The sequence below is a fragment of the Psammomys obesus genome, unplaced genomic scaffold, assembly GCF_907164565.1.
Source record: "Psammomys obesus unplaced genomic scaffold, mPsaObe1.curated_primary_1811, whole genome shotgun sequence".
NCBI lineage: Eukaryota > Metazoa > Chordata > Mammalia > Rodentia > Muridae > Psammomys > Psammomys obesus.
Window position 1 is genome coordinate 49,430,899 of NW_026585895.1, and position 23,775 is coordinate 49,454,673.

The 23,775-nt window shown below is 53.9% G+C and overlaps 1 protein-coding gene across 1 annotated transcript in view; it reads right to left on the minus strand.

Annotated features, from left to right (window-relative positions):
• The window catches only part of Hmcn2 (hemicentin 2), a 142,866-nt gene that overhangs the window by 36,929 nt on the left and 82,162 nt on the right, over window positions 1–23,775 (minus strand). Inside the window, exons 46-70 of the mRNA XM_055599741.1 lie at window positions 22,487–22,654; window positions 21,738–21,851; window positions 20,971–21,057; window positions 19,729–19,920; window positions 19,006–19,179; window positions 18,771–18,884; window positions 18,177–18,319; window positions 17,569–17,719; window positions 15,806–16,033; window positions 13,646–13,759; window positions 13,075–13,262; window positions 12,447–12,543; window positions 11,662–11,823; window positions 11,412–11,525; window positions 10,433–10,635; window positions 9,875–9,956; window positions 8,515–8,646; window positions 4,626–4,769; window positions 4,380–4,539; window positions 4,175–4,299; window positions 3,693–3,876; window positions 1,753–1,850; window positions 1,156–1,422; window positions 454–644; window positions 65–146 (exon numbers count right to left, since the gene is read on the minus strand). Of these exons, the coding sequence (XP_055455716.1) occupies window positions 65–146; window positions 454–644; window positions 1,156–1,422; window positions 1,753–1,850; window positions 3,693–3,876; window positions 4,175–4,299; window positions 4,380–4,539; window positions 4,626–4,769; window positions 8,515–8,646; window positions 9,875–9,956; window positions 10,433–10,635; window positions 11,412–11,525; window positions 11,662–11,823; window positions 12,447–12,543; window positions 13,075–13,262; window positions 13,646–13,759; window positions 15,806–16,033; window positions 17,569–17,719; window positions 18,177–18,319; window positions 18,771–18,884; window positions 19,006–19,179; window positions 19,729–19,920; window positions 20,971–21,057; window positions 21,738–21,851; window positions 22,487–22,654 (3,714 nt within the window). The remainder of the gene's footprint in view (window positions 1–64; window positions 147–453; window positions 645–1,155; window positions 1,423–1,752; window positions 1,851–3,692; window positions 3,877–4,174; window positions 4,300–4,379; window positions 4,540–4,625; window positions 4,770–8,514; window positions 8,647–9,874; window positions 9,957–10,432; window positions 10,636–11,411; window positions 11,526–11,661; window positions 11,824–12,446; window positions 12,544–13,074; window positions 13,263–13,645; window positions 13,760–15,805; window positions 16,034–17,568; window positions 17,720–18,176; window positions 18,320–18,770; window positions 18,885–19,005; window positions 19,180–19,728; window positions 19,921–20,970; window positions 21,058–21,737; window positions 21,852–22,486; window positions 22,655–23,775) is intronic.

Below are 23,775 nucleotides of genomic sequence, written 5' to 3' on the forward strand. Positions count from 1 at the left end.
AGAGATGGACCTACTCCTGCAGGTTCCCTGCTGCTCCCCCTTCCCCTGTCCCCATGGCATCTACCTTGAACCCTGACCCGGAAGCTCTTCTCGACTTCACCTGCAGGGCTCTCAGCCAGGCAGGTATACAGCCCAGCGTCGTCCACCTGGAAACAGAGCAAGGAAATCAGCTGCTTCCAGCTCCACAGGTCCACCTGTCTTGTCACCCCCACCTTCCAGGCAGCTTATCCCTCCTGAAATTCTTCGCCTTGCTCTTGAGGTGCAACTTCCGGAAAGTCCCTCTCACCCCGGCTATCTGATTTTATCAACTTTGGCTCTGGCCTGCCTGGGAGTCTATAAGGACGTAGGCCTGGGGATCGTGTCGCCAGCCACAAGGCACACAAAAGAGGATCTGGGGAGGCCAGGCAGCTGCCCACTGGACGGCTACAGGTTCTTCTCCAGCCCTAACCCTACCTTCACATTCTGTACCCGGAGCACCCGGCCAGCCCGGCTGTCATTTTCCACCCTGCTCAGGGCCTGCCCGTCTTTATGCCAAGTGATGTTGGGTGGAGGGATGCCTCGGGCCTCGCACAGGAGTTCCAGGTGGGCACCAGGTGTCAGTGACAGCTCTGAAGTCTGGCCAGATTCCTCAATGTGGGGGGGATCTGCAAGATGTCTGCCGTGAGTCAGCTTTTCTCCCCTCCCCACCACCCAGAGGCTCACAGCCAAGGGGTCCAAGAAACAGCTAAGCATGGGGGTCGGTGCTGGGTGGTCACTTAGACATAGACGCCATAGATCCTTGTCCCAGGACAATTATTTGTGTCTGGATCTCAGCAAGGACTCAGTACACGGGGAGGGGACAGAGCTGAGGCAAGTGTTTCTAATACGGCCCCACATGGCACTTTTGTGCTTTATCTTGAGGCTGTGTCCCTAGATGCTGCTGGCTCTTGCTTCTGCCTTTGACACCAAGATCTGGTGGTAAAAAATGTTGGCATAGAGCTGAGGAAAACTGTACTTCTCAGCCATGGTAGCTTGGCATGTGAGGCCTTTGGAGCCTCACACAAGGATAGCTCCCAAGCCTCCAGGGAATTTGTCTTCGCCACCCCCTTTCTGTCAGCTCTAGGGTCCCACCTCACCCTCCAGCCACTGACAAGCTGCTGAGGACAAGGCACCCACCCATCACCGTCAGCCGGAAGCGCCTCCTGGCCTCCCCTGCCTCGCTTGCTGCCATGCAGGCGTAGGTCCCCGAGTCACCAATGCTCACGGCTTCCAGCTTCAGGCCAGGCCCCTGCTCAAGGCTCTGGGGCAAAAAGGGTTCCCCATCTTTCATCCACGACACGAGGGGCAGGGGGCTTCCCCGGGCCTCACACGGAAGGACCACTTCGGAGCCTTGGGCGGCCATCACGTCGTTCTGAAACTCCACCGGCTCCAGGACGGGGGGTACTGACGGGGACAAAAGTGTGGGCAGGGCCCATTTTAGTCCCCTTTGCACAGACTGTGGCCTCTGGTCCTCATGGATATGCCCTCTGGAACTCTTTTGCTAGGTGAGTCTTCCAGCATCCCCTCGTTTGCCTAGTGGAGCCGGGGCCCAGAGCCACTGCTCACTACCATAAATTATGCCTGTCAATGCTAGGGCTCCAAGGTGCCCGCTCACTACTTGGGGGATAAATGATTGGACAATGGAAAAAATTAGATTAGATAGGGGTGGGGGAGGGAACTTTTGTTTTTATCTGACATAGCCAGTGGCAATGTCTGCCCCACCCTGCCCCATACCGAGGACCAGCAAGGTGAAGTTCCTTTCAGCCACACCAGCTGGGCTTGCAGCCACACAGGTGAAGATGCCTGAATCCGCCAGCTGCACCTGAGAAATTCTGAACCCCCTCCCCAAAGGGGCAGAAGGTGGGACGGAAGGAGAGAGAAAGGATAAAAGGGAAAGAGATTGAGGTTGGTTTGGTTTTTTTTTTTTTTTTTTCAAGACAGGGTTTCTCTGTGTGGCCTTGGCTGTCCTGGACTTGCTTTTGTAGATCAGGCTGGCCTTGAACCCACAGAGATCTATCTGCCTGCCTCTGCCTCCCAGAGTGCTGGGATTACAGGTATGTGCCACAGAATGCCCAGAGGTTGAGTTTTTTAAAATCTCATTTTTCAAACTTCCAATTCTGAAGGGGTAACCCTCTAACCCCTGTCTACATCCCTTTCCTGGCCTCCTGGTGCTCCCTGGGTAAAGCCCCTGAGCCACTGCCCCTCACCCCCTGCTCCTCTGCCCCTCTGCCCCTCTGCCCCTCTGCTGGCCTCCTGTGTCCGTCCCCCCTTCTCCAGTCCTTTCTGCTTGCTTCAGACCTCTGCTTCCTAAATTCTGGAAGCTCACTGTCCCACTACACTTCCAGACCTCCTTCCACTTGTCAACCATTCAGGATTCACCTAGGGGCTCCACTCAGTCCCACTTTCTCCTGAACCTCCAGCCTCTTCTGGGCTGCTCTTGTTATGGGTCAGAGAGGATCATGATGCCAAAGCCAGGCCCTGCCCCTTCCTGAAGAGATCCTTCCCACACCCTCCTGTCCCTGCCAAAACCCTTTCCCCAAGTCCAAAGGACTTGCCCTAAACCCGAGCAGCCAGGACATAGTTCACAGTGGTAGAATGGTGCATCTATCCAGTTTCCAGAACCTTCCCTGAATGTCCGCTCCCCAAGCTCCCCCAGGTGCCTGGAAACCACAGTGTCTGATAGTCAGATTCAAAATGGAGTCCCTTTGGTCAAGCCCAAAGTGGCCAGGGAAAGGGCTCTTGTGCATGGCTGCCCAGTGTCACCAGAGAGGTCTGTCAGACATTTGAGCATGTGTGGAGAATGCTCCGTGAGTACATCTGCCCGCCAGCGGCCTGTGCAGCTTCAGACAGGGGCCGCTCTCATCACTGACTTGTGGTTAAGGCCTGTAGTTTCAGAGTATCTTGTGTAATCCTCTTTTTCCTTTAAAAACTTCCCTTTCTGGGATGACAAGGTGACTCAGTGTGTAAAGGCGCTTGCCCTTCGTGCCTAGTAATCTGAGTGATTGCCAAAACCCACGGAAAAATAGAGGGAGAGAACCCCTCCACCATAATAGTCTCTTCTTAGGAGCCTCAAGACCCTGTAACATCTGTCTGTCCCTGCTGTCTTTCTGTCCCTTTTGTGCTCCCACTTCAGGGGCTCCTGGACTTGCTCTTGCCTCTACCTGGACACTGCTCCCCATGGAACCCCAGCCTGGCTCCACCTCCCTCCACCTCAGCACCGGTGTGAGGTGAGCAACTAGTCTTGACCACGGCACCCTCTGTTGTCACTGCGTCTCCTTAATCCCAGCTTAAGTTGTCTTTAGAGCTCATGGCTGGAGGCCTTTATTTTCTGTCCCCCACACTTGGTCCCTTTAGCTACAAGAAGGGGCTTTGCTCAGGCCCCTTCCAGGAAGTCCCCCTTGCTTTCTACCTGGCCATGCCAAATCAATGCACTCAGGTCCTGGCTCTCCCCCTTGGGCTATGCCTACTCCATCAGGCCACAGGAGGAGGCCTCTTCTATATCTGAGGTTCCCCTGCGTCATGGTGGACTCTCCTCGGTCTCCCCAATCACCGTAAACCTCTGTATCTGTACTATTTGTATTCTAATATCCACACAGAAGCATTTGGAGTCTGAGCTGCCTGGAGAATGTGTTGGCAACTGTCACCAGGGACCAGAGGCTGGGCTGCTCCCCTACCTGAGGGTGCGGCCGGAACTGTGAAGGAAGGTGCGCTGGGAGAGTGGAAGGGGCAGGCCATCCTTGAGCCAGCTCACATGAATGGGCGGGGATCCTCGGACGGGGCACATCATAGTCACCAGCTCTCCAGTCTTGCTCACCAGGGTCCCCGTGTCACCATCCCGTTGCTGGATGGTGGGAGGAACTGGGGAGGTAGATTAGAAAGTGATAAGGGGTTGGAGGGAGGGCAGCACCCGGCCCTGAACTTCTGCCGCTGCCAGCCATTGTAGTTAGGTTCCTAGAGTCTTGACCACCCGCTGGAGAGATGAGGCCCACTGTCTGGGACCCAGACTCACTCCTGACACCTGCTGAGCCCGGGGAGCCTGCAGAGTGGCTATCTCCAGGTCTTGAATGGCCTGACTCCACCCACTCATCATCCTGAGGGCCCCCACAGAGGCGCCAGGGCACCGGAGGCTGCCTGCCTCCCAGCCTCAGCTCCTCACCCAGCACATTCACTGTGTGCAGCCTGGCATCCTCCCCAGCCGGGTTGTGGGCCACACAGGTATAGGCACCCGAGTCTGCCGCTCTCAGGCCCTTCAGCACCAGGGAGCTGCCATCCAGATAGAACCTGCGCGGGGAGAAGTCACTGAGGCCAGGGGCACCCAGCTTGGCAGCCCTGGTGCCTCAGGAGGCACAGCCTGGCCTTACCGGAGGTGAGGCCCCACATGCTGGTCCAACGGGCCACCGTCCTTCAGCCAAGCTATTTCTGGCGGTGGCTGGCCTTCAGCCTCACAGTCCAACCGTATCTCCTGGCTCTCCAACACATTGTATTCTTGTGCCATGCCTGAGTTCTGAATCTGGGGAGGCACTGTGGCATGGGCTACGGTGAGGTCCTGGCAGCAGCAAGGGCTGCTGGGGATGGGGCAAACAGGATGGGGTGGAGAGCAGATGTACCTAGTACAGACACCACGAAGTCTTTGCGGGCCTCGGCCTGGGCGTTCTCTGCCACACAAGTGTAGGTACCAGCCTGGGCTGGCTGCAGGTGACTCAGCTGGAGGCGGCCACCTCGGGAGACCATGCCATGCACCACGCTGCTCTCTGTGGGACGGAGGGAAGGCCTTAGGTCTGGTGCTCCCCTCCTGCACTGACAGGGAGACTGAGGCACCAGTGGCTCAGAGGTACCTTTGTAGATCCCCAGTGGCCTAGTTTCATTTCTGCCACTGTGATAAATTACCCCCCCCAAGGCAGTGCAGCAGAGAAAGGGGCCATTAGGCCCACAGTTCCAGGTGATAGTCACCGAGAGGAAGTCAAGGTGGCAGGAACTAGAAGCAGCTGGTCCATCCACAGCAGAGAAAGAAATGGACGCGTGCACACCTCTGTCCACACCTGTGCTCAGCTTGTTTTCTCTATCCGTACACAGTTCAGGACCCAAGCCCAGGCAATGGTGTCACTCATTCTCCGGCTGGGTCTTTCCATGCCAGTAAAGATACAACTTAAGGCGATCCCTGACAGACATGCCCGTAGCCAGCACGATCTAGACAGTTCCACTTTGAGGCTCTCCAAGTGGTAATCCCAGGCTCTGTCAAGTTGGCAGTTACATTAACACCACGACCACCTCCATCAACCCACCTGTGGCTGTCCTGCTTCTCACGCCCCTCCCTCCCACTTAGGCCACCCTGCCTCAGGGTCCCACAGGTGCCAGGGTTGCCGATCAAGGGGACTCGGCCACTGGGTGGCCCCTCACAAGTCAGCCTCGGGGCTCTTAGGACTCTGCTCCCCAGGTTGGAATGCCCCCTGGCAGGGTTGTCATGAAGGTATGAAGGTTGTGCCAGCCCTGCCATCACCCAACCCTGACCCCTGTCCAGCCAGCCTTTCAGCACTGAGTGCATGGACCATTTGCACCCTGTGTCCCACCTGGAGCTTGGGAGGCAAAGGTGAGCATCATGGTCCCTGTCCTCAAGAAGCATGGAATGGACCACAAAGACACAGGACAGCTGAGGGCTGACAGCTGTAACCATCTCTCAGAGTCGGGGAGCTGGGGGGTGGGAGGGCAGGAGAGGATAGAAGGGCCAGGAGATGGGAAGGAGGGTGCCAGAGGGAGATGGGAGGGGCCAGGAAGGGCTCCTCAACCAGGGGCTGCTGGGACAAAGCTTGAGCAGAAATCAGCAGACACAAGCAGACAAGGCCATGAGGTATTCCAGGCAGGGACCAGGAATGTGTGAAAAACTGGAGGCATGATAGTTAGGGTTTGCTGACAGGCTAACTTTTATCCACTCAGAAGAGACAAAAGCACACTCCCACAGAATGCTGAACACCCACAAATGCCTGCATGCCAACCTCACGGCAGCCTCATCATTACAGCCCAAAGGCCGACTAATAGACGCTATGTTACCTGCTCACGCCTTTAATGCCAGCACTTGGGAGGCAGAGGCGGGCAGAGCTCTGTGAATTTAAGGCCTGTCTAGTCTACATAGCAAATGCCTAACCAGCCAGGGCTACATAGCCACATGAAGTATTATAAAAGGAACAGTGGGAAGTAATTAAATTAATTCCTGAAAAGAATAATAGTGATCCAGGCTGCCCAACGAGCTTTCAAAGTCTCAGTTTAAAGTGGAGTAAGGCAGATGCAGAAGGTCACAGGGCCACCATCAGAATGAAATGTCCAGAATGGGCATTTCATGTGGAAACTGCCGGCAGACTGCTGTGGCCGATGGTGGGGTGGGAAGTTGGGGTTAGTGATGGCTAATGGCTACGAGGATTCTTTACTGGGCAACGATGACATTCTAAAATTGATTGTGGGAATGTTTCCACTCCTTGGATACATTGAGAAGCCTTGGATGATATACTCTTCAAATGGCTGGACTGTGTAGGAGGTAAATTACAGCTCACAGGGGAGACCCATTGCCTAGCTGCACAGCCTGAGGTCCCCACAGCTGCCACTAACCTCAGAGCGCACTGTCAGAACCTTCTCCTGTACTAGAGGAACCCGTGGGTCTGAGTCCAGCTGGGGGTGGGGTGCTGCCCTCACCAGGCGCTGGCAGTGGGCAGTGGTGCCCCACGTGGGGGAAGGCCCAGTGTGCAGTAGTGGACACCATAGGATTTACAAGCTGACAGGTCCAGTGTCCACAGACTGACCTAGCAGGGTGTAGAGGTCAAGGGAGAGGAGGAGAGCTTAGATGCGATGACCCATGGCCAAGCAGGAGCAGAGCTGATTGACAGGAGGAGGGGGAGCTCAGGGGTCAAGGCCAGCCTAGAGAGAGCCAGGCCGGAAGAGCCTCTTGCCTTCTGGGTGGAGGGTACAGACACCAGAGGACTCCATGCGGCAGTGGCTCCTGATATTGGATTGTAGTGGCTAATGCAAAGCACTAAAAGGCAAATGGGGTGGGGCTTCCATCATATTGCCAGCCTTGCTTGGGAGGTTTGGAAGGAAGGGAGGGGAAGAGAGAGTGGTTGGGAGGAGGCGATAAAGAGACTAGGCTAGCTAAGAACTTGGGATCTGTGGTGGTTTGGATAAGGCCTCTGTTAGTATCAGCATATAGGTAGGCAGCCTGCCTCTAGGTTGCTTAGCAACCTGTAACGTCACCATTGGTCGCTGCTGCTAGAGGCCTGAGATAAAAGGACCCCTACCTCTTCTCTCTCTCCTTCTTTTCTCTCTGCCCGTTCCTCTGTCTGTCCCTTTGATTCTGTCTGTCCCCCTGATTCTGTCTGTCTCCCTCCCACTCTAAATTCTCTTTTCTAAGTTCTCTGTCTCAGTTTCCCCTTTCCCATAATAAACCTCTTTGTAACCACAACCTGCCGGGCAGCATGTAATTTATATCCCTCGTAGGCTCAGGTATATGAAGGCCTGCTCCCCAGCTGCTGGTGTTGGTGTTGGTATAATGTTTTTTTTTAATGTATCCACCTTACCCTTGTTCATTCAAATACTGATTTCTCCCCCACCCCACCCCCAACTCTCTGGTTTCAATCCGGATATTGCACTGTGATACTCATTCTAAGCATCCTTGTATAAACAGGAACAAAATAAGAGCAACTAGACACAATGTTGAGCAGGGAGGAGCCAGAGGACAGGAAAGAGGGGAGGAGCCAGAAGGCGAGAAAGGAGTGGGAAGAGAAGGAGGAGAAGGGACAATAGGAGAGCGAGGAGAGCAGAGCTGGAGGAGAGATCTTGGAGGACGTAGAGCATGAACCAGACCTAAGATTTCACAAAAAGCAAGTATAATGTGGGAAATCTAAATGTTAGGAAACTGAGGGCTTGGAGGTTTAGGAGGGAGTAAATATTGCCCAGCATTGTGTTCTAGGTTAACTAAAAACCCAGTCTCTGTGTGGTGATTTGGTTGTACAGCTGCTTAAGACTAACAGCAAGCATTACCAGAAGATAAACCAATAGTAAATATTAATAACTTCTTACAACATGTTGGTGTTTGGGGAGGTGACCGGCAGGCCTCGTTGGGGGAGGTCTTTGAGAGCTAAAAGCTTTGCCCCACTTCCAGGTCACTCTCCTTCCTGTTGTGGTTAAAGCTGTGATCCTGCCCTAGCACCGTTCTTGCAGCTCGCTACCTTTCCTCGCTGCTGTGATGGACTCCTATCCCTCTGGAACCACCCACCAAAGCCAATTCTTTCTTCCTTAAGTTGCTTTCATCCGAGCAGCATAGAATAACCAAAGCTGGCTCCTGTGGCTCAGCCTCCCCAGTGCTGGGATTGCAAGTGTGAACCCCCACATCCCATGAGCCCTCAACTTTTGGCAAGAGCACTACTAACTGGCAATTTCCTGGCCTTTCATTGTTGCTGCATTGTTTGATGATAGATTTTATACTAAAATGGCAAGCAGGACGTGTGTACTCACCCACGGGCATTCTGTCCTTTAGCCAAGTAACGGTGGGAGCTGGGATCCCGGACACATCACAGGCTAGGACCAGGGTGTGCCCAGCAACCTGGCTTACTGCCTCCGTCTCAGGTTTCTCAAATGTGGGGGGTACTGCAGGAAAGATGGTAGGTTTCTGCACTCTTCCCTGCTCCCCAGTTTTTGCTTTCCACTCTATTGATGAAGGCACACCTGTTGTATTCACAGATAAAACTAGAAGCCACAGGTGACTGTTTCTAAGTATCTGCCAACCAGAGTCCCAGATGACCCACTCAGCCTGGAGGTGATGAATGCATGGCTCACAGACCAACAGCCCTCCTTGATTTCCCTCATCCCAATACCTAACTTCCAGGCCCAGGCCCGGGGCCTAATCTATAGAACAGATTAGTGCCCAGTATGTCCAATGATATGGCTCTGCTTCTGTGTGAAATTGGCAGGCAGAGGAACAGGATTATCCCGCTTAGTTCTTCAAAGTGTATCACAGGAAGACTCCTATGTGAATTTTTTTTTTTTTTGAGACAAGATCTCAGTCTAGTCTTGAAATAGCTATCTACCCAAGGATGAGGCTTACATACCTTTAGCTCTTGATTCCCCTGCCTCCACCTCCCTCCCACATAGTAAGATTATAGGCATTCACTGGGCCCTGATGCCCATGTCCCCATCACTACCTTAGTTTTTAAAATTCAAGATCTCGTGCACTTGGCCTTTGGCAGTAGAACCTCTTTCCAGCCATTGATCTCATCCCCGGCAGCCCTGGGAGCTGCTTGAGGGTGACAGACCAAGGCTGGGAACTGGACAGGTGAGGCAGGGACCCCAGAACAGTGGTCCCAAGAATGTCCCTGCCAGGCTGAGGTCAGGAATGCCAGGAGAGAAGCCTGGTTCCTGTCTCCTCATGATTGCTCATCCTTGCCTGGAAGTTATAGCTGAGGACGTGACCAGAATTGAGAGGAATGACCAGACTGGCCAGCTATCTCGCTTCTCCCTGGGCCTCTCCCTGCTTCTGCCGTCAGTCCTTTTAAAAGGTCCGTACTAGAACCTCGGTGATACCCTGTTTCTTGGGATGAGCTCTTACTATACAGGAACTTGGCCTCCTCTGTCTATCTGTCTGTTTCTGTCACCCGTGAATGTAAAATAAACTCTCTAAAACTCACCCACTGGAGGCTATGAATTTCATTCTCCAAATTCATGAGGCAAGAACCCTAAGGATACCAGTTCTGGGTGGCTTCAGCGGTCAAGTGGCCATTAGGTTTTCTGGGACCCTAGCTCCCCCAGGATCAGCTCACTGAGAACCACGAGAGGCTCTATTCTCACAATACTGGGGTCCAGCCTGGGCCTGGCTTACCTTGGATGGCAAGGACAAAGGTCCTGGTGGCCTCTCCAGCTGTGTTGCTGACTCTGCAGCCGTACACTCCCTTATCTGATGCCTGGGACCGAGAACACTGTGTTGGTATGTGGAGTAGAGATTCCCCAGACAGTTGTTTAGACTGGGATGCTATAGGGAAGTAGGGCTGGCTGTCCTCTCCCTAGAGTTTTAGGTGGTCAGGGGAGAGACTCAGCCCAGGGTGCCCTGGCCTGCCCTTTACTGTGGGGCTGGAGCTGGATCAGAAGTTAGGAGGCCAGAGGAGACACAAATACTCATTCAACAGACACTTGAGAACTTGGCCTGTACCAGGGTGGAAGGGCATTGTTCAAGGCCACTGTGAGTCAGAGAGCTATGGCTGGAGTCCAGCTCTTGGTTGCCCCAGGCCTTTCCCAGGTCACTTGCAGGGGGCTGTATATCTACTTGGGTTAAGGAGATAGCACCCACATTTTAGCGTATACCTTGCACCTCCCTCCTCCCCAATGCCTGTGGAGGCAGGAAGTGCTGTGCCCACTGCCCAAATTGCCCAGGGCTACTGACCTGTGAGTCCAGGATTTCCAGTTTTTGTCCACCTAGTAGACCCTGAATTCGCTGCCCCAGGGCAAGGGGTTGCTGGTCCTTGAACCAGGTCACAGAGGGCTCTGGGAGTGAGTCTGTCTCACAGCTCAGGACGGCTTTGTTCCCTGCTCTGACCTGGATGGTCTCCTGGGGGCCTCCAGGAGCCTGTTTAAAGCTGGGGGGAACTAAGCATGGGAGGCGCAGTCAGGCACTATGGCTCACCCATATTGCCCCAATACTACCATGGTAAATGGCCCAGGGAGGCCCAGAGGACCAAACGGTGGACCTGACCCCCACAGTCAGTGTTGACCTAGGGTTGCTGGAGAAAGTGGATGCAGGCCAGCCTACCAGAGCCTACCAGCGGCCACCGGAGGACCTGTGCCTAGACATGGCAGGAAAGATGCTGGAAGCAGGGGTTTATTTCCCAGCATCTCCCGACTAGACACAGCCCTCCGTGGTTTCCCTCAGCCCCTGGCTCTCCAGCTAACTCTTTAGACACCCACTTCCAGCTCTAAGCATGCAGGGCCTGGCACAGCTGTGCATTTACAAATGAATAAAACCTGCCCCAGGACTGAAAGGAACTTTCCAGAGTCTTGGCTGCTGACCCTGCAGACCAGCTTTCTCCCAAGGGAATTCCAAAGATGGAATGGGTTACAAGCTAAGAATCTCAGACTTCCTTGCCCAGCTCTTGGAGTTCACCATTGCTCTGCCCCCCCACCCCCAGCCCCAGCTTGACTGCCACTGAAGTTCACACAGTGAGACAAGGGCTGCATCTCCCTTTACCTTACAGACAGGACGTCTGGGGCTCAGAGAGGGGGACATGGCTGCATCAAACCCTGGTGGATCCAACCCTCAAGACGATAATCTAACCCCTGTGGTGCTGTGCTTCTTTGAAGTGGATGAGGGCTTCCCAGAGCCTGATGGGAAGGGTAGAGGATGGCACAGGAGGGACAAGACATACCCAGGACACTGAGCTGGACCACCTTCTGGTCTCGGCCTGCGGCGTTGAGGGCCTCACACAGGTATGTCCCGGAGTCGGCTGGCTGCGCCCGCGCCAGCCGCAGCGTGTGCGTCCCTGTGGGGGACAGTCCCTGCACCAGCAGCCTCAGGGTACCGGGCCATTCTCACTGCCCAGTCCTCCCGATGCGTACAACCCTGTCCCGGCCCCCCACCAGAACCTTGAACTGGGCACAAAGCCTCAGTTTACCAACCAGGAAGGAGGAAAACCTCGTGTCCCAGGGAGAGAGGCCGGCCATCCTTGTACCATGTGACTTCGGGGCTCGGGTGAGCGTGAACTTCGCAGGGGAGGCTGACGCTGCTGTTGAGGGTGGTGCTCACCTGGCTGGCGTTCCAGCCCGAGATTTGGGGGGGTACTGCATGAAGGAAGGAGTGAAGCATTACACAGGTGGTGAGCACAGACGGGAGGCGGGGGAACACCAAGGGACTGGCCTAGGCCCCGGGGGGCAACCCCTGGTAACTCCATCTTGGAGGGCAAGCGTTACTAGCCAGAGCTGCTTTGCACTGGAGCACAGGGCTTAGCCACATAGCTACCAGTGGCAGAACCCAGAAGGCTCTTTGGGCTTTAGTTTGTGGCTTTGAGGACTGTCCAAACCATCCTCAGGGATACAGCTGTCCCCACGTCTGGGCTCACGGCGACATAGTCAACAGCAGACTTGTGGTGGTAAGACCCTCTCACCTGTGACATCCCTTGAAGTAATTTTACAATTGTAAAGCCAGGCCAGCTTCCAGGCTCTGCTGGAAGGCGTCCTTTAGACACATGACAGGTATACAGCAAGTGTTCAATAATGCTGTAAAGCCTTGGAAGACTATCCCCTCCCCCCAACCCAAAGCTCTTCCTAGCCTCTTGAGGTTGGTCCAAACATGACTGAAGTCTTCCAAATGGGTCTCTGTCCTGGGATGTGGCTGGAGTGTAGATGCTCGGATACCCTCAGGGAGAGGCAAGGAGCCCATGGATGTCCCCTCTGAGCCACCTCACCTTGGACCCTGAGGGTGAAGAGTTTCTCTGCAGAGCCTGCCTGGTTCTCTGCCACACACATGTAGCTGGCAGTATCAGCCACCTCCGTGGTGGAAACCTGAGGGTACAGAAGCCAGTGCCGGGGCCAAGGCTGGCAGCTTGGAACGGATCCAGAGCTCTGTGGCACATCCCCACACTGCCACGAGCACCCCCAGCTCCCCACAGCAGATCTGTGGGCTGTAGGTGCTCACAGTGACCGGGAGCAGTCCCTCTGAGGCCCGTCTGGAGCTCTTCCCAGAACCTGTGTGGTGTTCTGGGAAGCAAGGCTGGTGTTGGTTGGTTTTCTGTAGCTAAGTGGACAAGAAGGCCATGCGGGGGCCCGTGCTGATCTCTGGAAGGGTCTGTGCAGCCCTGGAGGGTGTCTAATTCCTGGTTGTCAGGGCTTGCATGTGGCTGCTGCCCCAACTCCAGGCCGGCTCTGGGTGTGGCCCACGTGCTCCTAGTTTGCCAGGAGTAACTGATGCTTACGAACACTGTGCAGCCCCAAATGACTAGCTGAACTCCTCTCAGACACTATTTGATGTGCAGATAACACCTCCATACTCTACTGGCCCAGATGACATCGTCCCTGTGAGGGGTCTATTCCCACCTGCAAGACTCGTCCCTCCTCCAGGACCTGCAGCCGTGGGCTGGGGGACACAGGCAGCCCATTCTGGAGCCATGAAAGAGTGGGTTCTGGGTTCCCCAGGGCTGGGCAGTACAGGCTGACGGCGCTGCTGGCATTCACAGTCACCTCCTCCACCAGCTCCTGTGTGTCTCCCAGGATCACTGGTGGTGCTGGGTACGAGAGGAGAGAGCATGAGAAGAGGTTTAAGTGTTGGGATGAAGGTGAACAGGGACGTGAGGGAAGCTTTTGGTCCCAGATGCTGGCTGGGGGTGTCCTTACTAAATCTTGTGCCCTCCTGACTAAATCTCTCATGCCTGGAAGCAGCTGAGAAATCTGAGCTTCTGAGAGGTTCCAGTGTGTTCAAAGCCACACATAAGACAGTGGCCATCCAGGACTTCAAAGCCACCTCTGCCTGGATTCAGGGCCCAAGCTTGCAACAGTGTTATGAACCTTCTGAGCCCAGAAGAATTGAACCCCCACTCCCCAGGGCCCTCCAGAAGGAGGTTTCTCTGGGACCGGAGCCCCTCTGTCCCTCCTGGCCAGGGTCACTCACTCAGCACCAGCAGTTCGTAGTGCAGCCAGTCCTCGCCCACCTCATTGGAAGCCCTGCAGGAGTACCTCCCTGCATCCCCTGCCTGCACCTGGGGCAGCTGCAGGATTCGGCCTCCTGCAGAAACACAGGACAGGAGCCTGAGCGCAGGGGCAGGGGCCCTGAATCCAGAGCAAGGAAGATGCTTCTCTTCTGGAGGGCCCTAGACATCACCATCACCCTCATCTGCCTCGTCTGCGACGCGGAGGCTCAGTCCAGCCAGATGACAAGTCCATATTTAGTTAATGGCCAAGTCTTAGGTGCAGGCTCAGTACTGCAAGTACTGTTGGTAGCCCATTTCACAGATGGGAAAATGAAGCTTCCAGAAGAGTTAGCAAGAGTGTGGAGTTGGCTGTCTGGGCAAAGGTCAGAGGAGGCATTCTCAGAGGCAGAGATAGCTTCTTGGTCAATGGCAGCTGGTGGCGGGGGAGGAGTTGTCTGGGACCCTTTGTGACCACGAGCCAAGAGCAGAAGCTGGTCTTTAAGTAGGGTACTGTATGCTAATGATTCCAGGTCACCTGTCAAGGCTGTGAGTGGCTCAACCATGGTCAGAAATAAGGTCTCCTGATAAGCAGAGCTCTGAGAGGACGCTAAGGCCGCAGTGGAGCTCAGATGAGATCTGGGGTTGACTTGTGATCAAGATACACATTCAACTCAACTTGCGACCACATCTTTCACACACTCAGGGTGGTGGCCAGGGTCAGAGGTCAGCAGCGGGGCTGAGGTTCATGCTAACCTGTGAGCCAAGTCAGCAGGTGGGGCCAGGGATTAACGGATATCTAGGGTCAGCTTGTATTTAGGGCTTCCCCATGGCTGAGCCTAGAGCAATAGGGTGTGAGCCTAGGGTGCCAGTCTGAGGTCAGAGGGAGGTTAGGGGTCAGTCCAGAGATTTTTCCAACTTGGACATCTAGTCTCCACATGCATGGCATCTCCTTGAAAGCCAAGGGTTCTTTCCCTGCAAGGTCCAAGTTCAAAGCCTGGTGTGACTGCTCATCAGAGACTGTCCTGTGGCAGATGCTAAGCCAGGGGACCAGCCATCCCCCTTGGTGGAGCCAGTGCAGCCTGAACAGCAACAGCAGCGGTGTGGGCAGGGCAGGCAAAGAGAAGCCAGGCTTCTCTAGGCCTCATCCCTGGGTTTTCAATTCTAAGCCAGTCATAAAAGATATTTCAAAATAAGGTCCACTCAAATCATTAACAAACCTTTAGTAAGGAAATACTTTAAATGGTAAAATGAAAGTAGAAAATTTTCATAACCTGTAAGCTGTGAAGATGACATAGACCTCAAAAGCCAGAGAGAAGCTGGATTGTGGCCTGTGTGTGTGTATGTGTGTGTGTGTGTGTGGTATGTGTTGCATATGCTTGTATGTGGGCAGGTACACATGTGTGTCTGTGAGCATATACATGCATATATGTATACATATATGTGTAGGCCAGAGGTCAACTTTGAGTGTTATCTTTCTAAAGCTGTCCACACTGTTTTTTTGAGACAGGGTCTCTCTCTGGCCTGGAGTTCCCTAATGAGACTAGAATGGCTGGCTAGTGAGCCCCAGGGATCTGCCAATCTGCTCGGCCCTGCCTCTGCGACGTGCTCTGCCACTCGTGGCTTTTACATGGGTTCTGAGGATTGACTTGAATTCTCAGGCTTGCCTGGCAAGTACTTCAGTGGCTGAGCCTGTCCTGCTTTGAGATTGTCACATAAAAAGACCTACCTCTCCCTAGAGCAGGGGTTCTCAACTTTACTTACGCTGTGACCCTTTAATACAGTTCCTCGAGTTGTGGCAACCCCCAACCATAAAATTATGTCATTACTACTTCATAACTGTAACTCTGCTACTTTTATGAATCAATACGTAAATATCTGAGATGCAGGGTATCTGATATGTGACCCCCAGCGGGTCATGACCCATAGGTTGGAGAATCATATTATTTTCCTGGGCATTCCAGGTCAGTACAGACCCTGAAGCCCAGACATGGGCTCTGGCCTGGGCCAGGCAGCTCATTTTCAGAATGGCACACAGAAGGCAACCTCAGGCAAGCCTTTTCTTCCACAAATTTCAGCGAAGGTCTAGAGCGGTCACACACACACGCCACCCGAGGCCACATTGCGGGTAGCACACGGCCTACCTTGCAGCAAGGAGACCCTATCAGCAGCTGACAGAGGCTGACCCTCCCTGTACCAGGTGAGCTCTGGCGGTGGAACAGCGTTGGTGTCACAGTACAGGTAGGCCGGGTTGTTCTCCACAATCTCCCGGTATTCTGTCACTCTGCCCTGGGCCTCCTCCTGCTCCTCCTCCTGGGGCAGGAGCTCCAAGCCTGCCTCAACATCGCCCACTCTCTGGAACATCGGGGGCACTGCACAGAGGGAGACCAAACCATTAGGGGTAGTGAAGGGCTAAAGGTGCCCTTCGCTATTACCAACCAGTCGGGGAGGCCCTGCCACACAGGCCACATCCTGTAGCCAGGTCAGCCCCTAGAGACTGCCTGTGAAACTGCCAGTGAGCTCAAGGAAAAGCCCCCTGTTCTGTGGTCATCTCATCTAACTGGCCTCAGGGAGTTCTGGGGGCTGGGTTTGGTGGTACACCGACCAGCCTGGCACTTAGGAGGCTGAGGCAGGAGGATCACAGTGCCAGGCCAGCCTGGACTACAGTAAGACTCTGAATCAAAAGAACAAAATGAAATAATCGAAAATGACTCTCTGTAATTGGGAAGGGTTTGAAGGGAGCAGGGCAGTTGCCAAGTGTTAGTGCCCATTGGCTTGCTGGTACACAGAGGCAGAAAGCCACCAGCTGTTAGGACCTGAGGGGCCCTAAGGTCACCTGCTTTAGACAGATCACCTGTACCTTTTTCTTTTTCTTTCTTTGAGACAGGGTCTCACTATGTAGCCCCAACTGGCCTCAAACTCTCGGAGATCCACCTGCATTTGCCTTGGGGTACTGAGATTAAAGGCATGCGCCACCATGCCTGGCTCAGAACACCTGCATTTTGCAAAGGATGAAAACAAGGTCCAGAGGGGCCAGTGACATCCCAGGTCATGCAGCCCAGTTGTGGTGGTTTAATTAGGCACAGTCCCCATAGACTCATGTGTGTGAATGCTTGGCCTATTAGGAGGTGTGGCCTTGTTGGAGGAACTGTGTCTCATGAGAGCAGGCTTTGAGGTCTCATATATGCTCAATCTACGCCCAGTGTGGTACACAATCCTCTTCTGCTGCCTGCGGATCAAGATAGGGAATTCTGAGCTACTCCTCAAGCACCATGTCTGCCTGAATGCTGCCTATTCCACCATGATGATAAAGGACTAAACTGAAACTGTAAGCCAGCTCCAATTAAATGCTTTCCTTTATAAGAGTGGCCGTGCTTATGGAGTCTCTACCATAAAATCCTAAGACAGCAATAATGACAGGACCAGGGTGAGGCGGCTGAGGGCTTGACGTGGCAGAGGAGAGAGGGTGCTTTCTTATCAGGCCACCATGGAGCAGTGTGGCAAAACTTTGTCCTTCATTTGACTTGGCCTCCAGCCTCCCTGCTTCTCTTCCCTGCCTCCCTTTCCAGCCTCCCTCCCCGCCTCCCTCTCCTTTGGTCCCTTCCTAGCTTCTCTTTCCCCCTTCCCTGCCTGGCTCTTAGCTACCTAATCCTGATTGGAGGCCAGAACCTCCACCATCTGAACCTCATTCGCAGCCACAGAAGACACAGAACTGTTCTGCCTCTGAGATGTTGAGACAGATGGGCAATGGGGAATGCCTAAGAGGGTCTCCTGCCAAGAGCTGGTTGCAGGGCTCTTGATGCCCAGCCAACGTGGCTGCCATGGATCACACCCTCCACCTGGAGCCAGTGTCCTGTCTCAGGCTCCTCGGTTGCCATCACCCAGCCCACCCTGCGGCAGCACGCACCTTGGATGAGAACATTGAAGTCCTGATCATCCTCGCCAGCCACATTGGTGGCCACACACAGGTATCGGCCAGAGTCAGAGACTTGTGTGGGTCGGATCTGGAGCAGCCGCCCCTCCCCCAGGACGCTGAGCCGCTGGCTGGGGGTCACAGGCTAGGGGACAAAAGACAGGGACTTAGATGTAAGATCAAAATTGTTTGTTTATTTGTATTGAGACAGGGTCTCATATAGTCCAGGCTCACTATATAGCCAAGAATGACCTTGAACTCTTGACCCTCGTGCCTCAGCTTCTTAAGTGCTGGGATTACAGGCATGTGCCACTGCACACGCTACTCTATATTTTAATCACTAAAAATCAGAGCATAATGTAAACCAAAGGGACCATCCAGGGGCTTGGTCAACCCAAACCTGTAATGATCTCAAAAGCAGCAAAGCAAAGGGATGGACAGAAGAAATTCATGGTTGGAAAGCATTTTGCTTCCTTTAAAAACGGAAGGGTGAGCAGGGCCAGCTCCGGGGCTAGGTGCTTTGGGGGCTCTCCTTTCTGGGAAGATCCAAACAGGGCTAGTGAGCCCCCAAGGTGAGAGGCTGCCTGGGGTTGTGCGCTCACCCTTCCGTCCTTGTACCAGCTGATGGAGGGCGGGGGCACGGCCCAGCATTCACACTCCAGCGTCAGGGTGCTGTTGACCTTGGTTTTCACTTCCTTCACACTCACCTCTCCTAGAGGGTCATCTTTGGAGATGGAGGGGGGAACTGAAAAGCCACAAGGTGTGTGAGGAGGAGGAGGCCTGGGGAGGGTCCTGAGACCGTGACCCCATTGGTCAAGCTCCCTAAGGAAGGGACTGGTACAATAGGATTCTGGAAGGGAACCCAGCCATGGCTACTTAGAGCCAGAGAGGGCCAAGGGACAGGGATAATGAAGCAGGGGTTCCTGGGGTGGTCTCTAGAGGGCCCGGGAGTGAAGCTGAAGGTACTCACAGGCTGCATCTCTATACCAAAAGTGGCAGGAGGAAGACAGGACGAGGGGGTTGGGGGAGTCTTAACACTATCACCAAGGCAAGATTGGGGAATGACAGAAACCCCCTCCCCGAAGCTGCCTGCTACACTCAGGGAAAACAGGCACAGGAAGGTTCCCTAGGTCTTAAGTGTGACCAGGCCTCTTCTGCCTCTCCAGCCACTGTCCCAGGTTTGGCAGGGGGCTCACTGAGGACTTCCACGTGGTAGTTCTTTGTGGCCTCCCCCAACTCATTGGTGACTATGCAGGTGTACTGGCCGGCGTCTTCCTTCTGGGCGTTCAGGATCTGTAGTCCGTGGGTTCCTGCTTGGGGAGCCATGGCCAGAGTTACCACCAAACAGGGCTTCACCATAGACATAGCTCAGATGGACCTGGCTCAGGGACAGTTCAGCTGTATCCTCAAAGCCCACCCCAGGGACATCACCTGGGAGGAGCTGAATGTTCTTAGAGGCCTCGAAGGGTGCCCCATCTTTCATCCAGGTGATATTGGGGGATGGAAAGGCCAGTGCCTCGCAGATCAAGGAAATTGGATTGTTGATGGTCACGGTCACTTCCTCGTTGGCGTTGTTCTCAGGCTCTCCCAGAATGGTGGGAAGCACTGTGATGGGGGAAGCAGGAAGGCCTTGGCTCACAGAGTTGAACCCTGGGCCTGGGGACCCTGAGGACAGGACAGCTAGGACTCTAGGCTTCTCCTTGGTACTGGAATTGAGTGATGAATGTAGAAAATGGAAGCTCGGGGCAGCCAGCCCTCCTCTGCCACGGAGCCACACTACAGGACAAGATGAATAACCAGTGTCCCTCCACACTGACTCAGTATGTGGCCTACTACTTACTCAACCAAAACGTTCTCGGTTCTGCTGAGAAGAAGGGTGGACTTTTTGGCCTAACTGCTTCCTGGAGCCTAAGCTTCCTTTTCCTGCTCCTAGGCCACTGTTACAGTTTGGGCATGAGCTGTCACAGGAAAGGCTCTCTGGCAGAAAGCCTGGTCCCCAGCTGTGGCATGCTATGGAGATCTGGCACCTGGCTGCTCTTCTGCTTATTTTTGCTGTCACTCTTCAAGTGACAAAAGGAATGACAGCAGTTGCTTGTGGCAGCTTGGGGCTCCCTCCTGCGGCACCTGATTGGCCAGGGGAGGCCCAGCGCTCACCCAGGACGCTGAGCTGTGTGTGTTTGGTCTTCTCCCCGACGGAATTGGTAGCTATGCAGGAGTAGTGGCCGGCATTGGACAGATTGGCCTGGGGGATCCACAGGAAGGCCCCATCTGGGGACATCTCATAGGGGTATTCAACAGCCAGGGACTGGCCATCCTTGAACCACGTGACCTTGGGCAGTGGGTGGCCTATATGAAGAGGAGACAGTGAGGTCACTCAGCAGGCTCTGACCAGGTGGGCTGAGGGGTCAGAGGAGACTTTCAGCCAACATGGATGTGGGGTTTCCATCCCCACTCAGGATGCCCAGCAGGAACAGCCTGGCCTTTCTTCCGGAATCTGACTGCCTTACTGGGGAATGGGCAGAGATGTCTTGGCACAGACAGGCAAGATTCATTTATCCATCTACCCTTCCTTTCATCTATCCACCTCTCTCCCTCTTTTTGTCTTCCTACCTTACTGCTCACTCATGTATGGATTCTCTATCCATCTATCTATCAATCTTCCTTCCCACTTAAGGCACACTTATTAATCCACCTATCAATCCATTCATCCATCTATCCATCCATCCATCCATCCACCTACACATCCACTTACCCACTCACCCCTTCATCCGCCTACACATTCATTTATCCACCCACCCATCCATCTGTCTGTCTTCCCATCCACCCACCTACCCACCCATCAACCTGTCTGTCCATCTATCATCCATCATCCATCCATCCATCCACCCAGCCATCAATCTGTCTGTCCATTTGTCTATCCATCAATCCACCCATCCACCCACCCATCCATCCATCCATCCATCATCCTACCTACATACAAGCCACTCATCTATCCAACCACTCATCCATCCATTCATCCATCATCTTTATCTATTCAAACACTTACCTATCTAGACCCCCAGCCATTCATTCACAACCTTCCCTTTATCCACACAAATATCCACCCACCCTTCAACCCTGAAGCATCAGAGGGAGCCTGGTCTTCTGGACAATGGGAGGAGCCATGGACTCAAGGATCTCAGACCTCACAAATTGTTATGGTCCTGTGTAATCAGTGCTGGGGCAGGGAAGTCCTAGTGAAGTGGGGATTCAGGAAGCAGCCAGACAAACAGGCCCCCTGGAAGGTTCTGGCACATGACTGTAGGCAGCAAGGAGCGGAGCAAACAAGAACCTTGGTAGGTCGCCTCAGGGTTGGGGATTGGCTAACTCAGGCTTGACATGCCTGGTAGCCCTCACCTGTGGCATTACACACGAGCTGGGCAGTCTGTCCCTCGGGCACCTTGATCACTTCCTCCAAGTCTTCATTTTCAATACTGGGAGGAACTACGAGGAGCAGGGAGACAAACGGTTGCCAACTGGGTGGCCCACCCAGGCTACCCATCCACAGAGCAGGAAGCTGTTTCCTGTGCCTCCATTTCCCCATCCCCCCATGCCCACTCCTACCCAGATGTCCATCTAATGTATTGTTGCTGCTGGGGAGACTGAGCAGAGAAGTCAGTGCAGTGCTGAGAATATTTGCTTCCCCTACTTTGGGTTAGTTCTTACTGTTTCTGGAAATTTTGAAGGCAGCCTCAGAACAGAGGGTGTGTGTGTGTGTGTGTGTGTGTGTGTCTCGTAGGTATGGTGAGGTGGTGTGTGTGTGTCGTGTGAATGTGTGGTGCATTCAAGTTTCACTCCTCAGGAAGCATTCACTTCCCCAGCGTCTCTGGCCCAGGATTTGCCAAGCAGGCCAGGCTTGGCAAACTCAAAGGAGCTTCCCATTTCCACCCCCTAAGTGCCAGGATTCCGAGTGAGTGCCGCTGCACCCAGAATGTTTTCTTTTACCTGGGACCTGGGGTCAAACACAGGTCCTCACACCTGCACCACGTGCACTTTATTGACTGAGCCATCTCTCCAGCCCCCAGGGCAAGGGCTTCGTTGAAGCAAGGAAATCGGGGCCCTTCCCAATCTCTGTCTGCCCTAGAAGTGCCCCAGCAGGAGGAGAACACGGAGACGCATCCTACCCAGGACCTCCACGCTGAAGTCCCTCCGCGCCTCCCCGGCCTCATTGCTGGCCAGGCACGAATAGAGGCCTCTGTCCTGCTCCCGGGCTGGGGTCATCTTGAGCATCCAGCCACCTGGGGAGGGAAGGGAAGGTGTGGGCTCAGCAGCCTCACCCAGCTCATGATCTGCAAGTATCTGCCTCCCACTGTTCCGTTCCTCGAGTAAAGAATCTGAGACCTGTGAGAGTAAACAAGGATAGAGCGCAATAGATAGAAAAATTCTCGGACCCTGTTACAGCAAGAAGGAGCTGACATGCTGGCTCTCAGTGGCTCTGGGCTAGGGCTGAGAGACAGACAGCTATACAGTCCTCTTCTATTTCAGATGCTCATTTTGTCTCAAGAGTCTTAGAAAAAAAAAGGGGGGGGGCTTCTCTTCCAGGGACCTTTGCAGTGGAGCTGGTTCCTCAGAGAGAAACCAGATACTGTAAGACTGACTTGGGACAGATAACACACATATCATCATCATTATCATCATCACCACTCTTCTTCCACTCACGGCAGACATTACTAGTTGATTGCCAGTCTCCCTTGTGCAGCACCATGCTCCAGTCTCTGTGCTCCTGTCTATACATCTGGCGACTTCTACCAAATGAGACACGTGTTTGCAATCCCGCAGCTGCTGGGTCACTGAGCTCGGCAGCTCAGGGTCAGAGGTCACAGGCATCTAACAGAAAGGCTGGTCCCGAAAGACACTTGGCTTAGTGTCTTACCTGCCAAGAGGTAGGTGTCCTCTCTGGGGCTGATTGGCTGTCCCTCTCGAAACCACTGGACAGTTGGGGGAGGAATCCCTGTGGCTTCACAGAGCAGTGTCAAAGGACCACGCAAGGCAGCAGTGACATTGGTCAATGAGTCTGAGTCTTCAGTGAATTGAGGAGGCACTAGACCCAGGGAGAACCACATTCAGAATGTAGATAGGAGCTGGACTTCTTTCCCACTTCACTCTCTGTCCACCTAAGGACTCATGGCCCCACTGGAGGGACCATGAACTGGGAGGGTCTCAGCTGCTTCCATCAAAGATATGATATCCACAGGGGTATTAATTTTGGCCACAAGTGGGTTTTGGGACCAGGCAGGCATCTCAGGCCTCAGTTTCCCCATCCTTTCAGAGAGATACAGAGAGGTTTCTTTTCCTTCCTTCCTTCCTTCCTTCCTTCCTTCCTTCCTTCCTTCTTTCCTTCCTTCCTCTCTCTCTCCCCCTCTTTCTCCCTTCCTTCCTTCCTTCCTTCCTTCCTTCCTTCCTTCCTTCCTTCCTTCCTTCCTTCCTTCCTTAGGTAGTATCTTACATAGCCCAGGCTAGCCTTCACCTTGCTATGTAGCCAAGGAAGATCTTGAATTTCTCATCTTGTCTCTACCTCTTGAATGCTGGGGTAACAGGGGTGTGCCTCAATGCCTGTTTTATTTAATTCTAGTTATGGTAGACTGCTAAACATACTCTTCCAACTGAGCTATCCCTAGCCAAATGCACAAAACCCCTTAGTCTAGTAGCCATTATGGGGCAGGAGCTGGGCAGGGTGGAATGCCTACAAAGGAGAGCCCACATCTACCCTCCAACCTGTGCTGTGGATGAAGAGGCAATGCTGCCCTTCCGGAAAGATCTACTACCTTCCACCAGTGGAATGATAGGGCACAGGAAGCTTGAAACCCCAGGGGAGGAGTGGGGCCTGATGAGAGCTGCCTTCCTGCCCTCCCCCATGCTCATCCCCTGAAACAGATCTGGGTACCCTGTAGGAGTGATAACGGGCTCCAGCAACCCTCCCTCTATAATCCCTGAAGCCACCTGACTTCTTCTTAGTCTTTCAGGTACAGCCCGAGGCCACCTCCCCAGGAAGGCATTTTGATTCTTCTATAGTGTGTGTGGTCCTCCTGGCTCTCCTACCCAGAATCCCCCACGATCATCACACCAACCACATAGACTGTGGATGGACAGTGACAGGGTTGGGAAAAGCCAGCACAGGAGGGAAGGAAGGAGATGGGTGTTTGGAGAACAGCCCTACTGAGG